Below are 26,269 nucleotides of genomic sequence, written 5' to 3' on the forward strand. Positions count from 1 at the left end.
CCGAGCGGGGAGACCAGGCTCCCGCGCCGGAAACGAGGCACCGGGCGTGACGTCACTGCGGCCGCGGCGGTCGCTTCCCAGAAGGCACCGCGCCTCGACGTTCTCCTCTAATGACGGCGGCGCGCACCTGCGGTCGCCGGCGACGGGTGAGGGGGACGCGCGGGGGGCGGGGGCGCGGCCTCTCGCGCCTGCTTTCCGGGTCTCCCCTCGACACCGGGTCTCGGGGGGGCGCCCAGCGGGCGCGGCGCGGCCGAGCCCCGGACGTGACGGCGCCGCGAGCGCGGGAACCCGGCTGCGGGCGGTGGGGGGGACGGAGAGCGACCCCGGTGCCGCCGCCGGGCCGGGCGCTCCCGGTGCCCCGCCCGGTGGGAGCGACCCCCGCGCGGGCCTGGCCGGAAGGGCTGCCCGGGGGCCCCTGCCGCGCTCCGCCCGCTGCGACGGCGGGAGCCGGCGGGCACGTGGGGACTCTCCCGCCGCCGCCGCGCCTTGGCCGTCGGCCGCCCTTCGACGGCATCCGAGGGCGTGGGGCGGCCAGGCGGGCCGCGCCGGCTTCCCCGTAGACGCCCTCGGGGCCCCGCCCGGGCGCCTCTCCTCCAGCCCTCGCTCCTCGCGACGCTCTTCGCGGTGGGGCGCGCGCTTCGTCCTCCGGAGCCGAGCCTGGGTCTTCCGACCCGCCCGCTCAGCCCGCGAGCTGTGGGCTGCTCGGCTCGCGCCGTCGGGCCCTTCCTCGCAGCTCTTGCGGAGAGTTACTGGTTCTGGGACCTTCCGTTTCTGCTAGGAGGTTCCTGCTCCAGCTCAGCGCTCCCGTCCGATTTAGAGCTCGCGTGGCCACATGTGGCAGGGTAGGTTGCCCTGCCTGACCTGTGCGTAACCCCTGGTTTCTCTTGCCCACAGCTTGGCAGCTGACAGATTACTTTGGTAAGAAGAGGCCCGTGAAGCTCTGCGGAAAGGAGTGTGGTGTGTGGTGTAAGACAATGGCTGCAAAAGTGGTTCCTCTGCCCCCAAAGCCAAAGCAGGCCTTTATACTGAGAGTTCCTCCAGAGTCTAAGTTGGGCCAAGACCTACTTCGAGAAGCTACTAGTCGGCCCAAGACTATCCACCAGCTGGTTCTGGAGCACTTCCTCTCCTTCTTACCCAAGCCAGGCCTAGTCCAGCCCAATGAGAAAGTCGAGAAGACCTTGGTTATTGTGACTTCAAGACATGAGAACGGAGGTGAGTATCACATGCCATTTACTAGAAGAGAATAGCCTGGGGGGTTGAGAGGTGTTGATGTTAGTCATGAGTTCCAGTTGGGATGGTAGGTACTGAAAAAGGAGTTGACTGTAATCAACTTGTTGGGGAGAGGAAGTATTTGTTTTCCCAAGTTGGCTCTTGAGTGGTATGCAGGATGTATGTAAAGACAAACTTCTGTCTGTGCTACATCTGTGTGGAAATGAGATTTCACCATCCCTTGTTTGGTCTTTGGGGTTTTTTTTCTGTAATGTTAGTTTTACCCAGACATTCTGGGGAGAAACACCTTTTTTGGGATAAAGAAATGTAGATGAATTACCAAGTTGACTTCAGTTTAAGTGAAATCTTGGAAACTTGTGCTTACTGTGGGAATCTTCAGAATTGACCTTCCCCTAACATCCCCTATAGTAGTGCCTCTGATTTTAAAAGGTGCTTACGGGGATCATTCTTCTGTAGTGAGGAAATCCCATAGGTTCAAGATCTCTGGCTTGGCTCACAGGAGTAATAAAAAGTCTTGAGTTGTTTGCTGAAGGAGTAGGCACAGCTTCGCCTCAAATGTGGGTAGTCTCCACATTAGCGTGACTGACCAGCCACTAATTACAGCTTCCTTTTCCCCCAGTGCAACCTCATCCTTTTGTGAAGTTTTTGCCCAGAGAGGGAACCTGGCAGGAACAGGAGACAGCGCCTCTGTGTCTGAAAGACAAGCCCGAGGTGGGTTTACTGTTCCCATTCACTATTTGAGTGCATCACCTCCTTTGCTGTTGCAGCCCTCTCTGCTCAGCCAGACCACATATAAAAACATGCTCTTGGGTGTCAGAAAGGAAAGTCGTCTCCTCCTTCTCTGCCTCCTTGCGTATCTGTCTTCTGCTTTTCCACTCTCTCCTTTCTGGGCATGACTTTTCTGTCTGTGCTATATCTGTGTGGAACAGAGATTTTACCATCCCTTCCTGGGTCTTTGGGTTTTAGTCTTTCTTACCAGCAGGATTATTACTAACAGGCCTGTTCTTTCAGGACCTGGAAGTCTTTGAGGATTTGAATGTATTTCACTGCCAAGAAGAGTGTGTCAGCCTGGATGCTGCCCAACAGCCTACCTCAGACAAGGAAGAGCACAGTGTTGGTGAGATGGTGTTACTGGGTAAGGAATTAGTCTTGTGTGTGTGCAGAGTGTATGCTTTGAGAAAAGTATGTCATTCTACTCCATCTCAGACTTTGGGAGACACTGTTTGTACCAGCTAAGCACATGCGCACACATGTTTCATTTTTCATTCCCGTGGCAGAACCTGTTCCAGCTGTGGGTGCCCATTTTCCCTATATTTTGGGGGCGGTGAGGGAGTTGTTGATTTCTCTTTGTAAGCAAGACCTGGTTGATGTGCTAACATCACATTTAAGCAGATAAAAAGTACAGGCAGCCTGTTTCTGAATCTATTTTCTGGCTCCAGTGCTATTCTCACAACAGGTGTATTTCATGTTTTCATTGAAAACGTGACTTTTTTACCTGTCTTCAATAACAAAGTGAAAACATGTTCCACATAATATCTGGCATTTAATAAGCAATTTGATGCTTTTATGTGTTAGGCATTAGCCTGAATATTTTACATGTATTTTTTATGTAATTCTCAATGTGTTAACTGTGGAGGTGTGGGAATTATTACTAATTTGCAAATGATGGAACTAAAGCTGAGAAAAGTTAAGAAATTAGTTGAGTGGTGTCCCTGATGGTGCAAGGGGTTAAGTGTCAGCACTATGAAACTATCCGCAGCTACTGCAGCACAGTTTGAATCCCCAGGCAGAGAGGTGACCCACATGGTTTAGCGGACCTCTCCTGTCTCCCGCTGCTCCTCTCAGCAGTGCATTTCAGTCATTCCATCTGTTCTGTTCCCCACTCTCTCTCTGGTGAATCCTCTCACCAGTCCCCTACTTCTGGCCTGTATCTCAGTTCTTGTGTACATAAATAAATCTTTAAAAAGAAATTAGAGGGGTCTCCGCGGTGGTGCAGCGATTGAGCTCTGGGTTGTGAAGCTGCCCGCAGCCTCTGCAGCACCAGTTCAATCCCCGGACGCTGGCGAGGGTCCCATATGGTGTGCAGACCTCTCCTGCCACAGCCGCTGCTCCCCTCAGCAGTGTACTTCGTCAGCTTTGTTATACTGAGCCTTGAGAAAAGTTAGCATTAATTTCGGGTGACTGCTTGCTAACTCTGGGAGTAGTTTGGCTTTGTACCTTAGAACCCTGAGACTTAATCTCTTTGACCTTAGAGTCATTCACCAACATTTAGTACGGCAGTCCCTGCTGAACTGCAGTGGGGGTGGAAGGGAAATGTTCCAAGACTTCAAGTAGATGCCTATGTTTTTTCTCTGAACATACATATCTGTAATAAAGCTTAATTTATAAGTTAGCCCAGAAGAGATGATCATAACTGATAGTGAAAGAATGGTAAAAATATACAAAAATAATAGGTGAATGTGGTTTCTTTTTTTAAATGTCTTACTATATAGTATTCAGCAATACACAGTTGATCCTGGGTAAACTGAAACCACAAGAATGAAAATGGTATAAAGGGAATTATAAAAAACTTATTTTTCCATTAGGTAGCATTGGGTTCTAGAGTTAATATTCAGGTGGTTACAAAACAGAGATCCATAATGCTCCCTTTCTGGCCTCCATGAGCTTCCAATTTGGTTTGCAAGATCAGCCATTCACCTAAGACGATAAGCAGTTTGAAACTTGTGTAACCATAAAGACCTTTGGCAATGTCAAGGCAGGATATGGACCCAAGGCAAAGCTTGGAAAAGGATTAGTTTGATTTTAGATGAAAGTGAATTGTGGCAGGAAATAAAATGACATTATCCTTGGAAATGGGGATTGGTGTTCAAGTGTAAGACTATACAAATCTGGGAGTTATCACTATTTAGATAGTTTAAATAGTAACTTTTGGTAGTTTTGCCTAGGGAAAGTATAAAGGCTTGAACCTTATTTTGAACTCGTCTGCAGCCTCAGCAGCATGGGTTTGATCCCGGCCAGCCGGCGAGAATCCCACATGGTGTAGTAGACCTCTCCTGTCTAGCCCGCTGCTCCCCTCAGCAGTGTATTTCATCAGTCTGCCTATTCTTTTTCCCACTCTGTCTCTGGTGAATCCTCTCACCCTCCTGAGTCTCTGGCCTGTACCCCAGTTCTTATATAAATAAATAAAATCTTTAAAAAGAAATAATACCATAAGATCTGTCACAGTGCTGTACAGCTATAAATTAATGATATCAAAATAAAACTTGCTTCTATCTGGGAAATTTTAAGCTATTAAAGTTAAGTCAGAGTGGAAAGACAGACTGCATGATTTTCCTTGATAACGTCGTGCATCATAATCTATAGTATAGCCTAAAGTCGTCTTCAGAAAACAATTTATGCCTGTGAAGGCATGTACATTAATATAGGAATATGAAAGTAACTTAAGTGCCTGGTCAAGTTAGGGAAACAACAGGATAAATTAAAGGAAAACACAGAAGGAACTAAAATACAAAATTATAAATCATTAAGTTAAAAATAGATGAACTAGCAAGAAATATTTAAACAAAAATAGATAAACCAGTATCCATAAAGGAATTTAAGGTTGTCAAAAACCTCCCCCTGCTCCAAGATAAAAGACTAGCCCCACTTACATAGGAAGTTGTTTTTTTTTTTTTTTTAAGATTTTTATTTATACAAGAACTGGGGTGCAGGCCAGAGGCATGGGAGGATGAGAGAATTCACCAGAGACAGTGGAGAGCAGAACAGGCAAACGACCAAAAACACTGTTGAGGGGAGCAGCGGGGAGACAGGAGAGGTCTGCCGCGTCAAGTGGGAATCTCGCTGGCTGGCTGGGAATCGAACCTGTGCTGCAGAGGCTGCGGACAGCTTCACAGAGCTGTGCTCAACCCACTGCGCCCTGGGGGTGGCCCATAGGAGGTTTTTTGTAAATTTTTAAAAATTAGATAATTGCTATGAAAATTTTCAGAATGTAAGAAAACTTACTAATTTTTACAAAATTAGTCTATAAAACCTAATACTGCCTTGGCCAAATAAGTCTTATTCCAAGGCCTCCCTCGTGGCGCAGGGGTTAAGACTCAACCTGTGAAGCTATCCACAGCCACTGCAGCACGAGTTCGATCCCTGGCCAAGGAACTGCCCACATGGTGCAGCAGACCTCTCCTGACACACCCACTGCTCCCCACAGTGGTGTATTCCAATCTGCCTGTTCTGTTCCCTGCTCTGTCTCTGGTGTGAGAGTCCTCTCATCCCCACACCTTTGGCCTGTACCCCAGCTCTTATATGCCTGAATGAATAAATTTAAAAAAAAAAAAAAGACTTATTCCAGGAATGCGAAAGTGACTTAATAGAAATTCTTGTAATATACCCCATCTTAAAAAGAATTCTGTTTTCTCAGTTACTGAAAAACTATTTGAGAAAATACGAATTCTTTCATGAACTCACTTAACAAAATAGTAATTAATGGATGTTTCCTTAGCAGTGTACGTAAAAAGTAAGCATTATCTTTAACAGGAAACGCTGGGACATGTTCCCACTAAATTTAGGGATACAACAGTGAAATCCACTGTCATTACCACTGTTTATGTGTGATTCCAGTATTAGCCAGTGCTGTTAAATGAGAAGTAAATTAGATATATAATAATTTGAGGAAAAGGTAACGAAATTATTTACATATAATTGTTTAGCTGGGAAATGCCCAAGGAATGTCTGAAAACATCATGCAAATGATGAGAGCATTCAGTGAGTCAATGAGATGTAAAATATGCAGAATCATGAGCCTTCGTGCAAGTAAACACAATCATTTAGCAGGTATAAAATAGGTGAGAAAAGATTAACCACCTAGGAGTAAACTTAAGAAACATGTAAAAACTTGAGGAAAATACAACTCTTTCTCAGGAACACAGAAGTAGCAGCAGCCAATGAATGGGAAGACTGCCGTGTTCTCTTAGCAAGGAAGGCTTGGCATAGAAGTGTCAGTTTGCAAGTTGCTTATGAGTTTTTATGTAATCCTAGCAATACCAATAGTATTTCTTTCCTCAGATCCCCTCAGAACTAGGCAGTATAATCTCAAATTCAAATGAAAGCATAATACAGTTAACAAGGGCCATGAAAAGAAGAGCAGGACCACCCTGGTGGTGCAGGAAGTTACGTCTCAGCGCTTTCAAGCTGTCGGCAGCCATGCAGCACGAGTTCATCCCTGGCCAGGGAGCTACCTACAGGGTGCAGCAGACCTCTCCTGTCTCCCCACTTCTCCCCTCAGCAGTGGATTTCAGTAGATCCGCCTGTCCTGCTCCCCACTCTGTCTCTGGTGAATCCTTTCACCCTCTGCACCTCTGGCCTAAGCCCCAGCTCTTGTATGCATACATAAATAAATCTTAAAAAAAAAAAAAAAAAGCAGAGGGATAGAGGTTTTGCAGTCCTATTAGATACTAAAGCAGCCTATAAAGCCCGCATTGTAAAAATAGTATAGTATTAGCATATGAGCAGACACACCCATGGGATGGAATAAAAAAGTCTAGAGATAGCCGCAAATACACAAGGTGACTTAGTGTATGGTAAAGTTGGCATTTCCAGTCTGCAAGGTGAAAAGGAATTTTTTGGTAAAGGGTGTTGTAACTCCTAATTTATAAAGAACTGGCAATATGGGAGAGAAGGATAACAGTTGCTTAGAAATATCCATACACTTATGAAAAGATTTCTATCTCTACTCATAGGTAATAATGCAAATTAAACCTCTACTGTGAGTTGCCATTTTTTTCTTTAATTTTTTATTTTTTAAAGATTTGTTTATACAAGAACTGTGGTTCAGGCCAGAGGCGTGGGAGTGTGAGAGAATCCACCAGAGACAGAACAAGGAGCAGAACAGGCAGAAGGACCGAAATCCACTGCTGAGGGGAGCAGCGGGGAGACAGGAAAGGTCTGCTGTGCCCTGTGGGTAGCTCCCTGGCTGCCTGGGAATCGAACCGGCACCACAGAGGCTGTGGACAGCTTCACAGCGCTGCGTTCAACCCGCTGTGCCACCAGGAAGGCCCTGGGTGCCATTTTTTTTTAGCTGTTAGATTTATTGAAATTAGAAACATTGATGGCAAGATGTTGGGAGGCAGGCAGATTGCCGGTAAGCATGTAGAGTGATACAATCCCTGCATAATTATCCCTGTCACAGATGCACTTGCCTTCTGACCTAGCATTTCCACTTCTGGGAATCTTAACTACACATTAAGCAGCAGCATACATTCAAAATGATGTATTATTACTCATTCATAAAAAGTTTGTAAAATAACAAGGTTTAAAACAAGTGTCTCTGCAAAGGACTTGTTGAATACCGTGTGTCCACACATACTGTACTCATCTCTATGCATGGAAATACAACAATTGAAAATAATTCACACAGGGGTTAAAGTCAGTGCTATCAAGCTATCAGCAGCCACTGCAGTATGAGTTTGATCCCTAGCCAGGGAGATGCCCACAGGGCGCAGCAGACCTCTCCTGTCTCCCTGCTGCTCCCCTCAGCATTGGATTTCAATAGATTTGACTGTTCTGCTCCCCACTCTGTCTCTGGTGAATCTTCTCATTCCCCACACTTCTCTGCCTATACCCCAGCTCTTGTACGCATAAATAAAAACAAACCTTTAAAAATGGGGAAAAAATTTGGAGGAGGGAACCAAATACAATTTGTGCTTAGAAAATCTAAAAGGATTAACTACAAGAATATTAATTATAAGGAAGATTGACAGGGAATAAATTATAAAGGAACAGCATTTTTTTTTTAAGGTTGGTTGGTTTGTTTATTTATTTATTTATACAAACATACAAGAACCGGGGTTCAGGCCAGATGTGTGGGAGGGTGAGAGGATTCACCAGAGACAGTGGGGAACAGAACAGGCAGACTAGGGCCTCCCCGGTGGTGCAGTGGTTGAGCGCTGGGTTGCGAGGCTGCCCGCGGCCTCTGCGGCGCCAGTTCGATCCCCGGCTGCTCCCCGGCCACCGGAGGAGGGTCCCACATGGCGCGCAGACCTCTCCTGCCGCCCGCTGCTCCCCTCAGCAGTGTCCTTCGGTCCTTCTGCCTGCTCTGCTCCCCGCTCTGGCTCTGGTGAATTCTCTCGCCCTCCCGCGCTTCTGACTGTACCCAGTGCTTGTATAAATAAATAAATAAATAAATGTTTAAAAAAAAAAAAAAAAAGAAAGAACAGGCAGACTGACGAAATACACTGCTGAGGGGAGCAGTGGGCGAGACAGGAGAGATCTGCTGTGCAATGTGGGATCCTCGCCGGCCAGCCGGCTGGCATCAAACCAGCACTCCAAAGGCTTCAGACAGCTCACAGCATGGTGCTCAACCGGCTGCATCACCAGGGAGGCCCTCTTTTTTTTTTTTTTTTTTGAAAGATTTATTTATGCATACAAGAGACACGGGTGAGAGAGTAGAGGCCAGTGACATGGGGGGGTGGTCAGAGGATTCACCAGAAACATTGGGGAACAGAACAGGCAGAATGACTGAATCACACCACTGAGGGGAGCAGCGGATGAGACAGGAGAGGTCTGCTGAGCCATGTGGGTTTCTCCCTGGCCGGCCAGGATAGAACTCGTGCTGCAGAGGCTCCGGACTGCTTTATGATGCAGTGCTTAACCCCCTGCACCACCAGGGAGGCCCATGAACAGCATTCTTAAACTGCTATAATGTAGTTAAATAAACTTAAGAGGTACTGGTAAATGTAAATGAAGAGATACTGGATCTAAATGGGAAAACTAAAAGCATATAAAGATACAAGTGACATCCAAATTTCTACAAATTTGTAAATAGGGTCAAGACTTGTAAGTTAGCAGTGGATTTTCTAACTTGTCTTACCAATAGTAGACATTTTACAAAACAATCATGTCATAGTAAATTTGAAATACATTAGAGTTAACTAAAAATAATGGCCAGGAAACAGAACTTTATCAGATTTTGAGATTGGACTGATTTTTTTCTCCCTGGTTTTATTTTTTTTTTTTTTAAAGAGGCATGTATTATTTATTTATTTGTTTGTTTGTTTGTTTGTTTGTACATGCACTGGGTACAGTCAGAAGCGAGGGAGGGTGAGAGAATTCACCAGAGCCAGAGCGGGGAGCAGAGCAGGCAGAAGGACCGAGGTACACTGCTGAGGGGAGCAGCGGGCGGCAGGAGAGGTCTGCGCGCCATGTGGGACCCTCCTCCGGTGGCCGGGGAGCAGCCGGGGATCGAACTGGCGCCACAGAGGCCGCGGGCAGCTTCGCAACCCAGCGCTCAACCGCTGCACCACTGGGGAGGCCCTTCTCCCTGGTTTTAAGTTGTGGAGTTACAGTGAGATATATCAATTTAAAAAATCAGTGATGATTGACAGATTAAAGTAAATGTATAAAAGTAGATAAATAGGGCCTCCCTGGTGGTGCAGGTGGTTGAGTGCCACACCGTGAAACTGTCCGCGGCCTCTGCTGCGCTGGTTCGATCCCAGCCGGCAAGGGTCCCACATGGCGTGCAGACCTCTCCTGCCACGCCTGCTGCTCCGCTCAGCAGTGTACTTCATCATTCTGCCTGCTCTGTTGCCCGCTCTGTCTCTGGTGAGTCCTCTCACCCTCCCACACATCTGGTCTGTACCTCACTTCTTGTATAAATAAATATTTTTTTTTTAAGTGGATAAATTAGTTTTCATAATTATAGAATGAAACAATGAGAAACCATTTTATAACAGATTTTTCAGTTATCGCTAATGCTGGAAAGATTAGGTAAAATTGGTAACCCATATGTTGATGGTAGTATTGAACTTGGTATAGCTGGGCCTCCCTGGTGACCTAAGGGTTAAGTCGGCCTTAGTTCAGTCCCCAGCCAGGGAGCTGACCCACGTAGGGCAGGGCAGACATCTGCTGTCTCGCCATTGCTCCCCTTAGCAGTGTATTGAAGTAAATCTGCCTTTTTGGCCTCACTCTGTCTCTGGTGAATACACACACACACACACACACACACACACACACACATTCTGTATCTCTAGCCTACACCCCAGTTCTATGCCAAAAAAAAAAAAAAGTAAACTTCTAAAAAAGTTGATGTAAACTATTTGGAAAGCAGTATGGCAGTTCACATCTACTGCTGTGATAAAAACTGGCATGTGCTTTGACCAGCATTTTCCTTATCTGAAGAGAATAATTTGAAGAACTAATGAAAAAGAAATCTATTGGTGTGAAATTTCTAAACCTCGCACAGATTCACATTCCAGCTTTAAGACCAACTATATCTGAGTAGTTAACTCTTTGCTTTCATTAAATTCCCAAGAGTTTAGGGGCTACTTGTCATTTGTCAGGTATGCTCACAGCATACTTCCCTGCCCCCTTTGTTGCCTAATCTTTATAATGTTACTTTACACACATTTTTTGATGTATAATATAAATACAGATGTCTATCTGTCATAAACAGCTCAAGTTTTTATACCAAGTACATGCTTATTTAACCACTACTCAAAATTGACTATCCCTAGCACCCCAGGAACCCCTCTTTTTACACCTACTGCCCGGTCACCACTCCACCTCCCCTCAAAACACCATTATTGACTTCTACCATAGTTTCATTTTATCAGTTAGTTTCTTTAATGCCTAAATATTAACCCATTGTGTGAATATGGTATGCCTGCATTATTTTTGATCATTTAAATTACCTCAAGTTTTTCACTACAAAGGATATTCTAGTGTTGTCTAATGCTGAATTGTTTTGTGGAGCAAAAACCTGGAAGAAATTCATCTTACTGTCACCCCCTGAAGATTACAGATGGGACCCTTTAATATTTGTGTCCTTCACCCTTAGTACTTAGCTTAGTGCATGGCACAGCCTGTAAGGCAGTATGAACTTGCATGAGTAACTGGTGCCTATTCAGAAAACAAACATTAAACCTTTTAATACAGTTCTATTCATTAAAAAAAAAAAGAGGCCTGTGTATTGCATTATGTGGGATAAAAGATTTACAGTTCTTTATTCTTCCCTCATTAAAAAAGGAATATTGATGGTAGTTAGCTGCCATCAGATTTTTGACTTTCAAGGTGGTTGTTTCATGAGAAACACGAGTATTTTCTTGCCTTGTGTCATATTTCTCAAAAGTGATTTCATTGTTTTAACAGTTAACAGTAATTCTGATGCTGAAGATCTTCAGAAGGAATCTGTAGAGAATGAAGATCATAGAGAAGAGTCATTGGATTGTGATGAAATAGATTGTTCCATGGTCTCTGAGCAACCTCCAACTTGCCATGAAGAAGAAAGACTAACATATATTCCAAAGGAAAGGAAAATGAATGATCTTTTAGTTACTGTTGAAAATGATTCTCCGTTAGAGGAACTCTCAAAATTTGTGGATATCAGTATTATAGCGCTTACCCAAAATCGGAAAACCAGAAGATGGTATACTTGCCCGCTGTGTGGAAAACAATTTAATGAAAGTTCTTATCTTATTTCCCACCAGAGGACTCACACTGGGGAAAAACCTTACAACTGTAGTCGCTGTGGGAAAAGCTTCAATCATAAAACAAACCTTAATAAACATGAACGAATCCATACAGGGGAGAAACCTTACTCATGTTCGCAGTGTGGAAAAAACTTTCGCCAGAATTCTCATCGGAGTCGCCATGAGGGAATCCATCTAAGGGAAATGATATTTAAGTGTCCAGAATGTGGGAAAACCTTCCCAGGTAGTGAAGAACTTTTATTTCACCTGCAGAGTCATGAGGCTGTGAGGCCATATGGGTGCAAAAGATGTGGGAGAAGATTTGGTCGACTGTCAAACTGTACCCGGCATGAAAAAAACCAGCTGGCATGTAAGACCCAAAAACAGAAGTGGGATCGAGAAAGGTCTGATGGTCCTGCCTCAGCCTGAAATATTGATAAGGAATGTGAAATCCTCTGTAGCCAAAGTTGGATAAATACCTGTCTTGGCTGAAACCTCAAATTTTTAGAAAATTCACAGGGAAGAAAACATACTCAAGGGCTATACCTCAGCATCCAGATTTTTGGACTAATGAGAGGGGTGTGTGTGTGTATACGTGTACACAACAATGTAAGGTCACAATCCCTTTCCCTAGAAAGGCTTTGAATGTGAGTTTGGAGACTGCTTATCTGCTGCAAGGTAAACAGCATGACTCATGTACTAAAAGTTATCCATTCCCCCCCACACCCCATATAGGACTTCAAATTTGAGTAAAGAGAAATAATGCAAAGGTTATCCAAAATTCTGTACCTGAAAGAACCGCACTACTGATTGCTTAAGCCAACAGCTATTAGCAATTCATATGACCCTCAGCTCATTAAAGCATAATTGTTGAAGGGGATTGTTTACTCTTTGGATGTAGAAAAACAGCAATTGAATATCAAAGACTTACTGTCATTTGTATGTGATTTAAACTAATCAGTTCAGAAATTGCAGTTTGGTGAAAAGCGACTGTTTTACAGAAATCCTTTTCACAATATAATTAAAAGTGTTTACTGTTCTTGCCACATTTTGTCCAGCTATTAATTGCTCAGACAACTCTCATGCCTTTTAATTGCCAAATGGATTTTGGATTGCTCAGGACTGGCTACAAACTCACAGTTGGAAAAGCTCTTTTTTTTTAAAGATTTATTTATTTATTTGTACAAGCACTGGGTACAGTCAGAAGCACGGGAGGGTGAAAGGATTCACTAGAGCCAGAGCGGGGAGCAGAGCAGGCAGAAGGACCGAAGTACACTGCTGAGGGGAGCAGCGGGTGCTGCAGGAGAGGTCTGCGCACCATGTGGGACCCTTGATGGTGGCCGGGGATCGAACCGGCACTGCAGGGGCTACGGGCAGCTTCGCAGCCCAGTGCTCAACAGCTGCGCCACCGGGGAGGCCCTGGAAAACCTCTTCAAACTCTTGTTCTGCTGAGCCAAGAAGAAACCCTGCTAGGAAGGAAACCCCAAGAACTTGAAGAGAGATAGATCTAGGGGTGGGAGATGCTGGTTCATGCCCAAGGCTGGTCAAGAACCTTATATTTAGTTCTCTAAGCAGCCGTCAGATTTTTTGTTTTAGAAGCTATTTCTCCAGTAGCTAGCTCACATTGCCCTTCAAGAGACAGGATTCTAGTATCTTCACTAGAGTGGGTATTTATTCTCTTTGGTCTCCTGCTATCCAGAACTTTCTAATTTGTCTTTCCAGATACAAGGCCAGTGGTGCCTTCATGGGACCAATCTCATGTCATTTTAAGGTTCTTTACTGATTTGACTCTAAAAAATCTCCCAAAATTTCACATTTGTATTTTGCTTGATAAAAGTTACTTGGGAAAAACTTAACTTTACAATCTTGTATCCCATCTAGAAATATGCCTTTCTATTAGCTTAGAGTATTATATTCTTTTTTAATTAATTTATACAAGGACCGGGGTACAGGCCAGATGCACAGAAGGGTGAGAGGATTCACCAGTGACAGCGGGGAACAGAACAGGCAGACGGGCGAAGTACACTGCTGAGGGGAGCAGCAGGCGAGACAGTAGAGGTCTGCTACACCATGTGGGATCCTTGCTGGCCGGGATCAAACCAGCGCTGCAGAGGCTGCGGACAGCTTCACAGCGTTGCGCTCAACCACCTGCGCCACCAGGGGAGTCCCTAGAGTATTATATTCTTGAGTAAGTTTTTCTCGTTTTCACATGCTACACAATTTTGTTATTGTAATTTTTTTCCATTATACTTTTCTAATTAGTTATTACTCTTACATAGGAAATTTTAGTTATTTGAAATGCCACCTCACTGAATGTTAATTTTCAATAACTTCTCAGATATAATTTGTGATAAAAACTATACCACCTGCAAATAATAGTTTTATTTTCTGCCTATTGGTCTTTTTGTTTTCTGGATTTTTTGAAAAGGTTTTTTTATTTAGGGTCTCCCTGGTGGTGTAAGGGGTTAAGATACAACCTGTGAAGCTGTCCACAGCCACTGCAGGACGAGTTCGATCCCCAGCCAGGGAGCTACCCACAGGGTGCACCAGACCTCTCCTCACTCACCTGCTACTCTCCTCAGCAGTGTATTTCAGTACATCTGCCAGTTCTGTTCCCCACTCTGTCTCTGGTGAGTCCTCTCACCCTGCCCCCACACCTCTGGTCTGTACCCCAGCTCTAGTGTGCACAAATAAATCTTTAAAAGAAAAGATTGATTTATTTATACATACAAGAACTGCGGTACAGGCCAGAGGTGTGGAGGGTGAGAAGATTCACCAGAGACAGAGTGGGGAACAGAACAGGCAAACTGGGTAGGCTCCCTGGCCTGCTGGGGTTCAAACTCATACTGCAGTGGCTGCGGATAGCTTCATAGTGCTCTGCTTAACTCCATGCCCCACCAGGGAGGCCTTGTTTCTTGGATTATCTCGTGTGATTTTTTATAATACATAGTTCTTTGTTTTAGTACAATGAATATTAAAAGAAGGAAATTTTGTGATCCAGTGAAGTTGCAAGTCCTAGGTAAAGCACACACACCCACTTAAAAGTCACAGAAAAATTGTTCATTATAGACTTTGTATTTCATGCCTACACAGCCCTGCAGACCTAGGGACAGAACTGAATGTCACCAGTAGTATTCTCTCCAGTTCCCCCAGTGGGCTGGTAGAGGTGCACCTGGTTACTTAACCATGCAGAGGCCAGCTGCCACGTAACATTTAGAAGCAAAGTGACTGCCAAGTAGTAAAGAAAAAGGTGGGAGTTGCCAGAATGCCTTGTCCCCTGCCCCGATGGTCAGACCACACCGTTCCCAAGGGGTACAGGCATGTGATGCTCCCACAACCCTACACCAGGGAGGCATCCATAACCCCACTGCGGTGGCCTCAAAAAGCCTGTGCCATTGAAGCTGGCAGCCTCAGTCCCATTCTCGTGGTTTCCACATACCTGCTCTCAGGGTTGTAGAGCCGTGCCCCCCTAGCCAGGTGCACCTGGCTGGCAATGCCCATGGTCAGCTGCCCCCAAAGTTCAGCGTGCTGAGAAGCTGTTAGTAAATGCTCAATAAGGAACCTGATAACCAGTTAATGAACACAAATTATTTTCTAAGATCAAGAGCAAGCTAGAAAACTGGCTAGAAACTAGAAAATGAGGAAGGATTTGATTCTAGTAGCAACTACAAACAGGTGTGTATCCCCTAAAGAGGCAACAGCAGGACCCTGGTTGTAAAGGGGAACAAAACATCTATGGAGCTTTGGGGCAGGGGGAGTAGAAGATGGGAATTCAGTAAATCTGAAAATGCGTAGCCTTTGCTGTGACAAATGCTGAAAAAGAGAAGGATTTGAGGAGAGTGGGTTTCCGGAGGGGTCTCTTGGGAAAAAACATTTGCACTAAGACCAAAAGGATAGGGAGGGCGAGGTAATGTTCCAGCAACACAAGGAATGGTCAACCTTAGTATTAATCCAAGAATTAGCAGCTGAAAGGACGAGATGTGTTTTAGGAGCACGAGCTGCGCAGGCTGGAGCAGGCTCGATGTGTAAACATCCAGCTTGGCCAAAAAAACGAGATGATAGCATCTACCTATTGTGAAAATAATACTTAAAAACAAACACCTTGACCCAGTCATTTATCTTACATACAAGGAAAATCATGATACAGTACTAAAGAACTAAGCCTGAATGGTTGAATAAACATGGAAATACACATAATGCAAAATTTAAAACTGCTTTTCATTAGTCATCGTTAGTCATGTCCTCTGCATTGTCTCTTTTTTTTTTTTATTTATAGAGGCATGTTTTTATTTATTTATTTATTTGTTTGTTTTGTTTATACATGCACTGGGTACAGTCAGAAGCGCGGGAGGGTGAGAGAATTCACCAGAGCCAGAGCGGGGAGCAGAGCAGGCAGAAGGACCGAAGGACACTGCTGAGGGGAGCAGCGGGCGGCAGGAGAGGTCTGCGCGCCATGTGGGACCCTCCTCCCGTGGCCGGGGAGCAGCTGGGGATCGAGCCGGCGCCGCAGAGGCCGCGGGCAGCTTCGCAACCCAGCGCTCAACCGCTGCGCCACCGGGGAGGCCCCTCTGCATTGTCTCTTGAAGCCACTCCAGTTTCACCTTCCACCCCACCACGCAACTGCCTGTGTCTCGGTCACCACTTACCTCCGACTCCCCCAATGCCAGCGTTCCAGTACGAGTCGGTCTTATGCCCATTCTCTGTGGCGTGTTACCAGTCACTCTTTTTAAAAATCACCCTCTCCTGGCTTTTTTTTTTTTTCCCTAAAGATTTATTTTTATTTATTTATTTATACAAGCACTGGGTACAGTCAGAAGCGCGGGAGGGTGAAGAGAATTCACCAGAGCCAGAGCTGGGAGCAGAGCAGGCAGAAGGACCGAAGGACACTGCTGAGGGGAGCAGCGGGCAGCAGGAGAGGTCTGCGCGCCATGTGGGACCCCCCTCCGGTGGCCGGGGAGCAGCTGGGGATTGAACCAGCGCTGCAGAGGCTGCGGGCAGCCTCGCAACCCAGCGCTCAACCACTGTGCCACCGTGGAGGCCCTCTCCTGGCTTTTTGCCTACTGATTGCTCCTTTGTTGTTTTCTATTCTATATTGTGTTCTCCTCAACAGTTAGTGGTTTTCAACCTTGGCTGTCCACTAGAGTCACCTGGATGTGTTGTGGATTTTCTGAAGCCCAGAAAAAATCTGAATCAAGAATTTATAGAGGTGAGATCGAGGCATAATTTTTAAAGATGCCCAGTTGATTCCTCTTGGTAGCCAAGATGAAAGCCAGTGTTGTAAATGTCCAAGTGCCTCAGGACTCAGTCCTTAGCCCTTTTGTCTCTTCTGCCAATGCTGTCTCTACATCAGAGGTTTCCAACACTAGGAACACAGGAGAAATACCAAATAGTTCCAAAATTACCAGTGCTTGTAGCCCACCTCTGGAGACCGTTGACACTGGCCTGGGGTGGAGAACAACTTACTATCCATATAATTGACACTTACTGAATATTTCACCCTACAACAAAAACATTCTGAAGCTCATGAAATACTTATCAAGACAGACCACATTATGATCATAAAGCAAAGTTCAACAAATTTAAAGGCATAGAAACCAAAGCATGCTCTCAGATAACAATGAATTTACACTAGAAATAATACAGAGCAAGAAAATCCCAAAACATTTGCAGACTTAACAACACATTCTAAATAGCGAATGGATCAAGAAGTCTCAAATTTTAAAATATTTTGCACTAAACGAAATGGAAATATAACATCAAAATGTGTGGAACCCAAGGAAAGCAGTACACAGAGGGAAATTGATAGCATTGAATGCATGTATTAGGAAGAAAATCTAAAATCTCTAAATTTCCACCTTAACATCTACAAATTAAGAGGAAAGTCAATCCAAACCAACAAAATTACAAATAGGGAATATAGAGAAAATCACCAAAGTAAAATAGTGGTTCTTTGAAAAGATCAATAAATAAACCTCTAGCCAAGCTAACCAGCACCAAAAGAGAGAAGGTACAAATTACTATGACAAATGAAAAAGTGGCCGTCACAACTAATCCTGTGGATATTAATACAGGAATGTATTAATGCCTCTATGCCTATAAATTTGATAACCTAGATGAAACAGATCAAGTACTTGAAACAATCTATTAAATTCATAAAGAGTGGATAATCTGAGAATCAATGTGCAATTACCGACAGTAACTGTTTAAATCTTCTGGTATATAACTATACTTTAAGAAATTAACTAGTTGTCATTGGAAATGATAACATTGTTATTGAAATTAGCTGATTATTTTGAACACATATAAACAAAGGAAAATAATCCAACATCTATCCTATCTTATGTACACAAACTCTTGGGAAACCAAATAGCAGATAAGAGGAAGTATCTCTTTATAGAAACATTCTAGTCAGTGACTAATACTAAAAAAAGCTTAAATAATTACTATCTTGCAAATCACTTAAGTTGAATAATCAAATAATTCACAACAATGAATCAATTTCAGCATTAAGCATCAATTCCTGCTAACATCAGAAAAAAAGACAACCAGTCATCATGCCTTCTTATTGAAGAACACACCATTTAAGATATAATCTTGCCAAGAAATTGAATTCAAATCTTTTATAGTCTCTAGATCCAAATTCCATTTTACAGAAAACACAGGAGGCAGAGGAAGCCTCTAAATGGCACCATGGAGCTGCAATTAACAAAATGCTGACTGGGAGAGACTCTGCTGGGCAAACTACTGTTTCTTCAACAAACATATCACAATCGTGAACAAAATATATAGGCGGGGAATTAATCATCTAAATGATAGTTATGGCAGATAACCAATTGTGATGTGCAGATTTAGAGGCCTAATTTAAAAATCCAAAAGGAAAAAAACAGAATTGTAAACATTTGACAAAATTAAGGAATTACTTAAATTTATGGTTGACTTGGCTCTACTTCATTTTAGACTTCAGGATGGATTCAGATCTGATTCACATGTTGTTTTTTGGAGCTTGGAATAAAGGGGCAGCAGCTACTTGGCAGATGTTTTTTCTTGGGGTGATTATAGGAATGCAAGAAGCAAAGTTGCATAAGCTTATTTAAAGAGCTCTTCTCATGTTAGAGTCACATTTTACCATTTAGGGCAAGCTACACAGACAAGCCCAGAGTCAATAGAATCAGCAACTATTTACTTCAAGGGGAAGGAAGCAAATATTTGCAAAACCAAAAAAATGGAGGTAGTGTCACTGGACAAGGGAGCAGGCCCAGGGCAGTTAAGCTAGGAGCACACGAGTCTCCATTTGACACCCCACCCACCAGCAATCAGAGGGATGGACCCATGGGGTCCTGGTCCCAAGTCAGGGAAAAGGGCTTGAGGCCTGTTAGTCAAGACTGAAGAGGCCTCCAGACGAAGGTGGCCACGGGTCAGCATTTACTGATTAGCAAAAGAGCAAGGCATCAGCTCTTGGGGAACCCCGCTGACCATGAGAGACTCCTTGTAGAGCCAGGGCTAAGGGTCCATACGGGTTTTAGGAATTGGGGTTTGAGAAAAAAGGAATGAAACTATTGGCTGAGAAAGCAAGAGGAGCAGACTTGGGTAAAGTCCACTTATTACTGCCACCCGGGAGCACCACAACTTGGCGGTTATGCGGGGCTTATGCCCATCATCACGGTGAACATTTCATGGGGGCTCTGTACCTGCAGCTCCAGTTTGAGCAGCCTGCACTCAAGGTCTATGACTCTTCTTGGTCTGTAACTCCTTTTCTCCAGAGCAGCCAACCTGAAAAGCTGTAGAGAGACAGCTCATGAATGCCCAGGCGGGAAAATTAGTAATAAAAACAATGGACCCAGGAAATGTGTGTTAGCAGGTGCAGTGCGGGTGTAGTCTCCAGGGTTTGTAAGCTCTTCTTTATCGGTCCACGGGAAAAGCAATGTTTTGCCCTTGAGTCCTGCCTGTGCTTGCCCTAGGACCCTTCCCGCCTCAATAGCTTACTCTGTACGGCTGTTCTTACAGGTGAACAAAGTCATATGCACAAGGATGTCTTATGCAGTAGAGATGTGATGACAAAACACTGGCACAACCTCAATGTTCCTCAAACACAGCTTGTTTCATAATACGTGAACAATGTGCCAACTAAATAGGCTAGTGGGGTTTTTTTTTTTTCTTTAAAGATTTATTTTTTATACAAGAGCTGGGGTACAGGCCAGAGGCGCGGGACAGTGAGAGGTTTCACCAGAGACAGAGCAGGGAGCAGAACAGGCAGGCAACAGAAATACACTGCTGAGGGGAGCAGGGGCGAGACAGGAGAGGTCTGCCATGCTATGTGGGATTCTTGCCCACCTGCCGGGATCAAACCCACATTGCAGAGGCTGCGGACAGCTTCACAGAGTGGTGCTCAACCTGCTGAGCCACCAGGGAGGCCCTTTTTTGTTTTAATTTTATTTATTTATGCATACAAGAACTGGGGAACAGGCCAGAAGTGCGGAGGGTGAGAGGATTCACCAGAGACAGAATGGGGAGAACAGGCAGATTGACTGAAATCCACTGCTGAGGGGAGCAGTGGGAGAGACAGAAGAGGTCTGCTGTGCCATATGGTTTGCTCCCTGGCCGGCTGGGGGATTGAACTCGTGCTGCAGTGGCTGCCGATTGCTTCATAGATTGCTTCATACCCTTACACCATGCTCAACCCCTTACACCACCAGGGAGGCCCGATTTCTGTACTTTCATGCTGTCCGCATCTTGGTATCAGAGTTGCGAAGAAACACAATGTCGCCAAGCACTGGATAAAACATTTTACTTATATAAAAGAAGACAAAGCAAGACCTTCACACCAAGTGAGTGTGGGGTGAGGTGGAATAAACTTCACTAAAATAATCCATCCAGTCTGTCGTTAAATAACAAATCCCAGTGGGGAGGAAAGCATATCCAGAGATGCTACAATATGTTATATAAAATGTCCAGTTTGAAGAAAAAAATAAAAGGCATGTAAAGAAACAGGAAATTATGACTGACATCTAAAGAAAAGCATGCAACAGGAACTGCCAGTAAGAGTAATCAGATGTCAGCTAGAACAGAAAAATATTTCAAAGCAGTCATTATTAAAATGTTCACAGAACTAAAGGAAATATGATTAAGAAATGAAAGCGTGCTGAAAACACCCCATCAAAGAGTAATAAAAAGATAGAAAATATGAAAAAAAGCAGCCAAATGAAAATTCTGTAGTTGTAAAGTACAGCAAATGATATAAAGACCCATTAGCTCCTCAACAAAATACTAGCAAAACGAATTCAATAGCATATTAATTGAAAGCATTATACACTAGAGTCCAGTGGGATTTATCCGTGTGCTGCCAAGATGGATCAACACATGCAAATCACTAAAGGTCATACACCACATTAAGAAAATGAAAGATGAAAAACCTTAATAGACACAGAGTATTTGACAAAGGTCAATCACCATTCAAGTGACACTACCTCCACTTTTTAGTTCTTTAAAATTATTACCAGAATGTAATCTCCATAGGGACAAGGGCTGTATCTGTTTGAGCACTGCAATAAACTACTGTTTTGCAAATATTCACTTCCTTCCCCTAGAAGTAATAGTTTCTTAACTATATAAATGTCCAAGTGCATTTACATAGGTGGAGAAGGAGATGAAAAAATGCAACTAATTGACGAGGCTGGGCACTGAGATTGTGGGAGATGTTTCTGTTTTCCAGCATATTCCTATTCCCGGTGGGCTGCTATATGATACCAAAGACTCAGATAAGCAAAAAAATTAGCTTGAGTGCAGGGCAGAACTAGGCAGAACTAGAGCCCTAAATGAGTCCTGCCCCTTCGAGCCCCCACATTAGCCAGACCCTCCTACTAGAAGGTGCTCACACCTCTTGCCTCAGTTAATAGAGCAAGCAGCCCTGACACCCGGGAGCTGACCTGGACTCGGCGAAGTCCGAAGCCCCCCTAATGAACACAGAGAATTGCACGGACTATCAGTAGCAGAAAGGCCACTATCTAAGGCCATGAAGGAGCAGGACAGGGCCAGTCTTTAATCATGTCTGAACACAAGAACAGGAACGTTGTCCAAACCACAAAAATGACCAAACACTCGCCTAAGCTGGCTGATATGACTGCTCTGTTGTCAATCACAGCTTTAGCCTCAGACCAGACTGCCCTCCTTCTAGATAAAATACATAAATAGACGCAGTCAGAAGTATCCCTACTTTGTGACAGCATGTAATCCAGAGCAAAGATCTAATTCCTCAAAACCTCACTAAGATTCATTCACACAAGCCCAGGTTATATATTAATTCCTTTCTAGCACCTTCTTAAATGATTCAACTAGAAGTGTGTTGCTAGTGGGTTCTGACTTGAGAGCACTGATGTAGAAATAATCGACTTATTTGATGAAAGGCTCTCTCCTACTTTAACTGGAGAGCTTGTGTCAGAAGTTCCGTTCTCCCCAAATAGAAGAGCGTTGTTTCTTACAGAACACAAGTATTAAGTTTCACACAACAGGAAAAACAAACAAGATATTTTTAGAAATCAGCTCCCTCCATGTTTCCCTTGGTCCCTTCTATTATTGGGTAAAAAAGAATTTCATAGCAATCACTTTTCCAAGAGCCCCTTTTATGTCTTTGTTTCTCAGGCTGTAGATGAAGGGGTTCAGCATGGGGGTCACCACTGTGAACATCACAGCAGCTGCTATATCTGTGTCAGGTGAGTGTGAGGAAGACGGGTTGAAATACAGAAAGATGATGGTGCCGTAGAACAGCAAAACGACAGCCAGGTGGGAGCCGCAGGTGGAGAAGGCCTTCCAGCGCCCCTGGGTGGACGGGACTCGCAGGACTGCGCAGGTGATGAGAATGTATGACACCAAGATGCAAAGAAATGGAGCAAGCGTTATCAGTCCTGCTTCAATAAAGATCATCATCTCGTTGAGGGACGTGTCAGAGCAGGAGAGCTTCAGGAGGGGCGTCACGTCACAGAAGAAGTGGGGGATGGCATTGTCTGCACAGAACGAGAGCCGAGCCATCAGCAGGGTGTGCAAGAGGACGTCCAGGTTGGCGATGACCCATGACACGGCCACCAGCAGCGCGCACAGCCGAGGGGTCATCTTGGTAGAGTAGTGCAAGGGGTGGCAGATGGCCACAAAGCGGTCATAGGCCATCACGGCCAGGAGGAAGTTGTCCATGTCCACGAACATGAAGAGAAAGTACATCTGCGCCAGGCACCCCGAGAAGGAGATGGTCTGGCTCCCCAGGATGTGGTTGGTCAGCATCTTGGGGATGGTGGTAGAGGAGAAGCAGAGGTCCACGAAGGACAGGTTGCTGAGGAAGAAGTACATGGGGGTGTGCAGGCGGGCGTCCACGCTGATGGCCAGGAGGATGAGCAGGTTCCCCAGGACCGTGGCCAGGTACATGGTCAGGAAGAGGATGAACAGGAGTTGCTGCTGCCGCTGGGGCTGGCTGGAGAGCCCCAGGAGCAGGAACTCGGAGACACTTGACTGGTTGGCTGCTCTCATGGGGTTGGGCCCAGAGGCAGGAGAAAAAGACAGGGGTCCAAAACCTAGAAGATCAAGGTTTCGATGTAACAATCTGAGCTCCAGCTACGCTCATGTTAACAAACTATATTAGAGTTGCTCACACAGGATTTGTCCTTCGTCCCTACATCCTCAACTTCCGATTCCTGGTTCTAGATGAGTCCAGTTCCCACCAGGCTTTTTTTTTTTTTTTAGTTTATAAAGCATAACATGAAAACAATACACAGACACATACAAAGTCTTCCATGGCCTTTATCTGCTCTAACATTCCCAGCCCTGCAGCTGCTGCTTGGCAGATCACAGGCACAAGAGAAACAGGTGGTCACGCTCACGTTTCAAGCTCCGGCTGATGGATTCAAGACTTTTACTCCTGAAGTTGGGTTTAGCAAAGGGGGTTCCTCAAAGAATTTCTCATTAGTCAAGAAACACTGATATCTCTGCAGTTACAACCTTACCTAGGAGAAGCAGATGCTGTAGCTATTAAGTGTTCATCACCTTGAGGAAATGGCCAGTGCGCCTCTGTATTATAAGGGTTGGAAAATCTTGGAAATACAGGCAGGTGCAAAGCGAGTGAGGAGCAGGGTGTGCGGTCTCAGCTCTCAGTGCCGGAAGGCTGTCTGGGGGCATTAGAGACAGATGTTTACAGGAGCTTCCGTGCCCCTGGGACCACATTCCCTGCGAGCCTTGTTACAGACAGGTAACAGTAATTTTCCCTCCTGATTCCTGGTCCCTCTGGACCCAACACTGATGACAAACTATATCCTCTTACTTTGGGGTCAGAATTGGAGATAAAGCCATCTGGGTGGAGACACATTCCGGAGAAAATTCCCTGAGACTTCAAATGGCATCACTTTGCTGATTTGGGCTTATGTTTATGGATTTAAAAATTCAGTTATTAAAATATTTTTGTTATAGTCATAGCTCATAAACCAGGGTTAATACAATTTTACCTGACTCTCATATCAGGTCACTCACTGTGTCAAGACAGTGAGGCCAGTGTAGAGAGGGACGCTGGGATGGGTGGCATGAGAGTGAAGCACTAGGTATAAAGGATAAGCAGTTTGCCACTGGGGGAGAGATGGATCAGGGAGAGCAGAGCAGGCCATGATTGAGAAACTCCAGACTCCCAGAGTAGACTTCTTTGGGGCTGTCTTCCCAGCTGACAGTGGCTCCCCTTTTCTGAAGAACGGTCTCCTCCTCCAGAGAGTCACAGGAGTATGATCTCCAGCAGCCCAAACTGTTCTCCACCACTTGCTTGCCAGTGCGGATTCACGGTTGGATTAAGGAACCTGACAGGCTAAGGACGTGAGGGTCATTCTCAGCATGACTTCACCCAAAACACAAGTCTAGACGTGGGCTCCCCCGACTGCCTCACCGATGGAGAAGTGACAGTCCACAGAGAAAGGCAACGCGCGGTCCGGAGGCAAGCAGAGCTGGGCTGGAGAAGGGCCGGTGGCCGTTGTGTTCAGTTTCAGGACCTTTTCTGATCATCGCTTACATCCTGGCCTCACTCAGTTTTTAGTTGCAAATACGAAGTCTTGGTAGGTTAAGCAGAAAAACATTTTTTTAAATAAAGACCTTTCAGAAACATGGGGGCGACGCTTCGAAGGTCCCGCTGCTGCAAGACCGCCCAGATGGTGCCACCGCGTCAGCCTGCGGAGGGCGTGGTGCACCCGGGCCCGGCTATCCCGCAGGAGGCACGTTCTCTGGCTGACTCCACCTCGTCCCCCTCCCGCCGGACCCACCCCCGCGTGCCGGAAAACCCCCGTTTCCACGTCCAACTCCCGCCGCGAGGCCGCCGGCGTTCTGTGCCTTCGAATCCCGCTGAGCGCGGGCCGGTGTCCGCGTGTGAGGAGCCGGCTCGGCGGGAGGGAAGGGATCGCGGGGAATAAAGGCCGCTGCTGAGACGCGGCTTCGCGAGCGCGCAGGGGCTGCCTCGATGGCCTCGCCGCGGGCCCTGGGGCCAGGCCCGCTCCGGCTCTCCTCACCGCCCGCCCGGCCGACTCTGCTGCGGCGGCGCGACTGCCACGTAACCCAAACCCCGAGTCTTGGGGCGGTTTGACCCCCTCGGGGCCCTGCCCAAGCGCTGCCCGGCCAGGACCTCCCGCCCAGCCCAACCCACCCCGCCCCCCCCCCCGCGCCCAACCGCCCCCCACCCGTGCCCGACCCCCTCTGTGCCCGACCCCTCCCTCGCCCGACTCCCCACCCCGCCCCAGGGCGGGAAGACGGTTCCTCCCGCGGTCAGTCAGACCAGGACTGACGCTCCTCGTCGGGCAGGTCGGCCAGCAGAGGGGGGCCCGGCCCGCGCCGCTGGGTTGGGGCGCCGTTCGTTACCCCCGGGGAGAAGCCCCGACTCCCCGCGGATCCCGGCGACCTCAGCCCCCGGGCGTCCGCGCGCCGGCCCGGCCTCGCGGCCTGCGGTTTCCAGGGAAGCCACTGTGTGGGCCAATCGGCTGGTTTCTCTTGGCCGAGGTCAAGCAAGCGGAGGTGAGGCCGCCCGGGGTCTGGGGGGCCCGGGGCCCGCGTTTCTGTCACCCGGGCCGCCCGCGCCCCAGGCGCCCCCCCAGCGCGTCTCCGCAGCGTCGGCGCCTCGACGCGCCCGCGCCCGGCCTCGGCCCACCGGAAGGGCCCCGGCGCAGGGACCCGAGGGCGCGCCGGGGGCGAGCGGGGCGCTGGGGGGCCGCCAGGTCTGGACGCCCCAAGCCAGAGCGTCTCCTCAGCCACTCACCGCGAGAGCCGGCTCCGCGCGGGGCCCCGACCCCCGACCCCGACCCCCGACCCCCGACCTGGCGGGAGCGGCGCGCAGAGGCGGGTGGGACGCCGCTGTGATTGGATAATACACCTGCAGGGGCGGGACAAGCGGCGTCCCCTCTGATTGGCGCAGCGGCGGCCCCGCTTGCCCCGCCCCCGGCCGCCCCGGGGCCGCGTGGAGGAGCCGTGCGTGGGCGGGGCGTGAGCCCCTGTCAGGGGCCCCCCACATGCTCGGCGGTCCCTCCACGGCCTTCCACGCGCTGTTTCCAAAAGCAAAATGAATGCGAGAACTCTGGCAATAC

General features: G+C 46.6%; 2 protein-coding genes and 1 long non-coding RNA gene across 3 annotated transcripts; 1 reads left to right on the plus strand and 2 right to left on the minus strand.

Moving 5' to 3' along the window:
- On the plus strand, nt 1-12,841 carry ZNF200 (zinc finger protein 200). Its single transcript, XM_037507734.2, has 5 exons — nt 1-146; nt 895-1,212; nt 1,850-1,941; nt 2,242-2,365; nt 11,368-12,841. Exons 2-5 carry the CDS (start codon nt 975-977, stop codon nt 12,114-12,116), a joined length of 1,203 nt encoding a protein of 400 aa, XP_037363631.1. The 5' UTR covers nt 1-146; nt 895-974; the 3' UTR covers nt 12,117-12,841.
- LOC119241999 (uncharacterized) lies at nt 11,186-25,980 on the minus strand. The gene is made up of 3 exons (XR_005124416.2): nt 25,945-25,980; nt 19,376-19,465; nt 11,186-11,406 (listed from the first exon to the last, which is right to left on the minus strand). It is a non-coding gene; the product is annotated as an uncharacterized LOC119241999 (long non-coding RNA).
- On the minus strand, nt 20,456-24,892 carry LOC119241997 (olfactory receptor 1361-like). The gene has a single exon (XM_037507735.2). The coding sequence runs from the start codon at nt 23,196-23,198 to the stop codon at nt 22,254-22,256; it is 945 nt and encodes a 314-aa protein (XP_037363632.1). The 5' UTR covers nt 23,199-24,892; the 3' UTR covers nt 20,456-22,253.
- Nucleotides 25,981-26,269: the final 289 nt, after the last annotated feature.

Source organism: Talpa occidentalis, unplaced genomic scaffold (assembly GCF_014898055.3).
Source record: "Talpa occidentalis isolate TD23 unplaced genomic scaffold, MPIMG_talOcc4v2.1 talOcc4.12, whole genome shotgun sequence".
In the NCBI taxonomy this organism is placed as follows: Eukaryota; Metazoa; Chordata; class Mammalia; order Eulipotyphla; family Talpidae; genus Talpa; species Talpa occidentalis.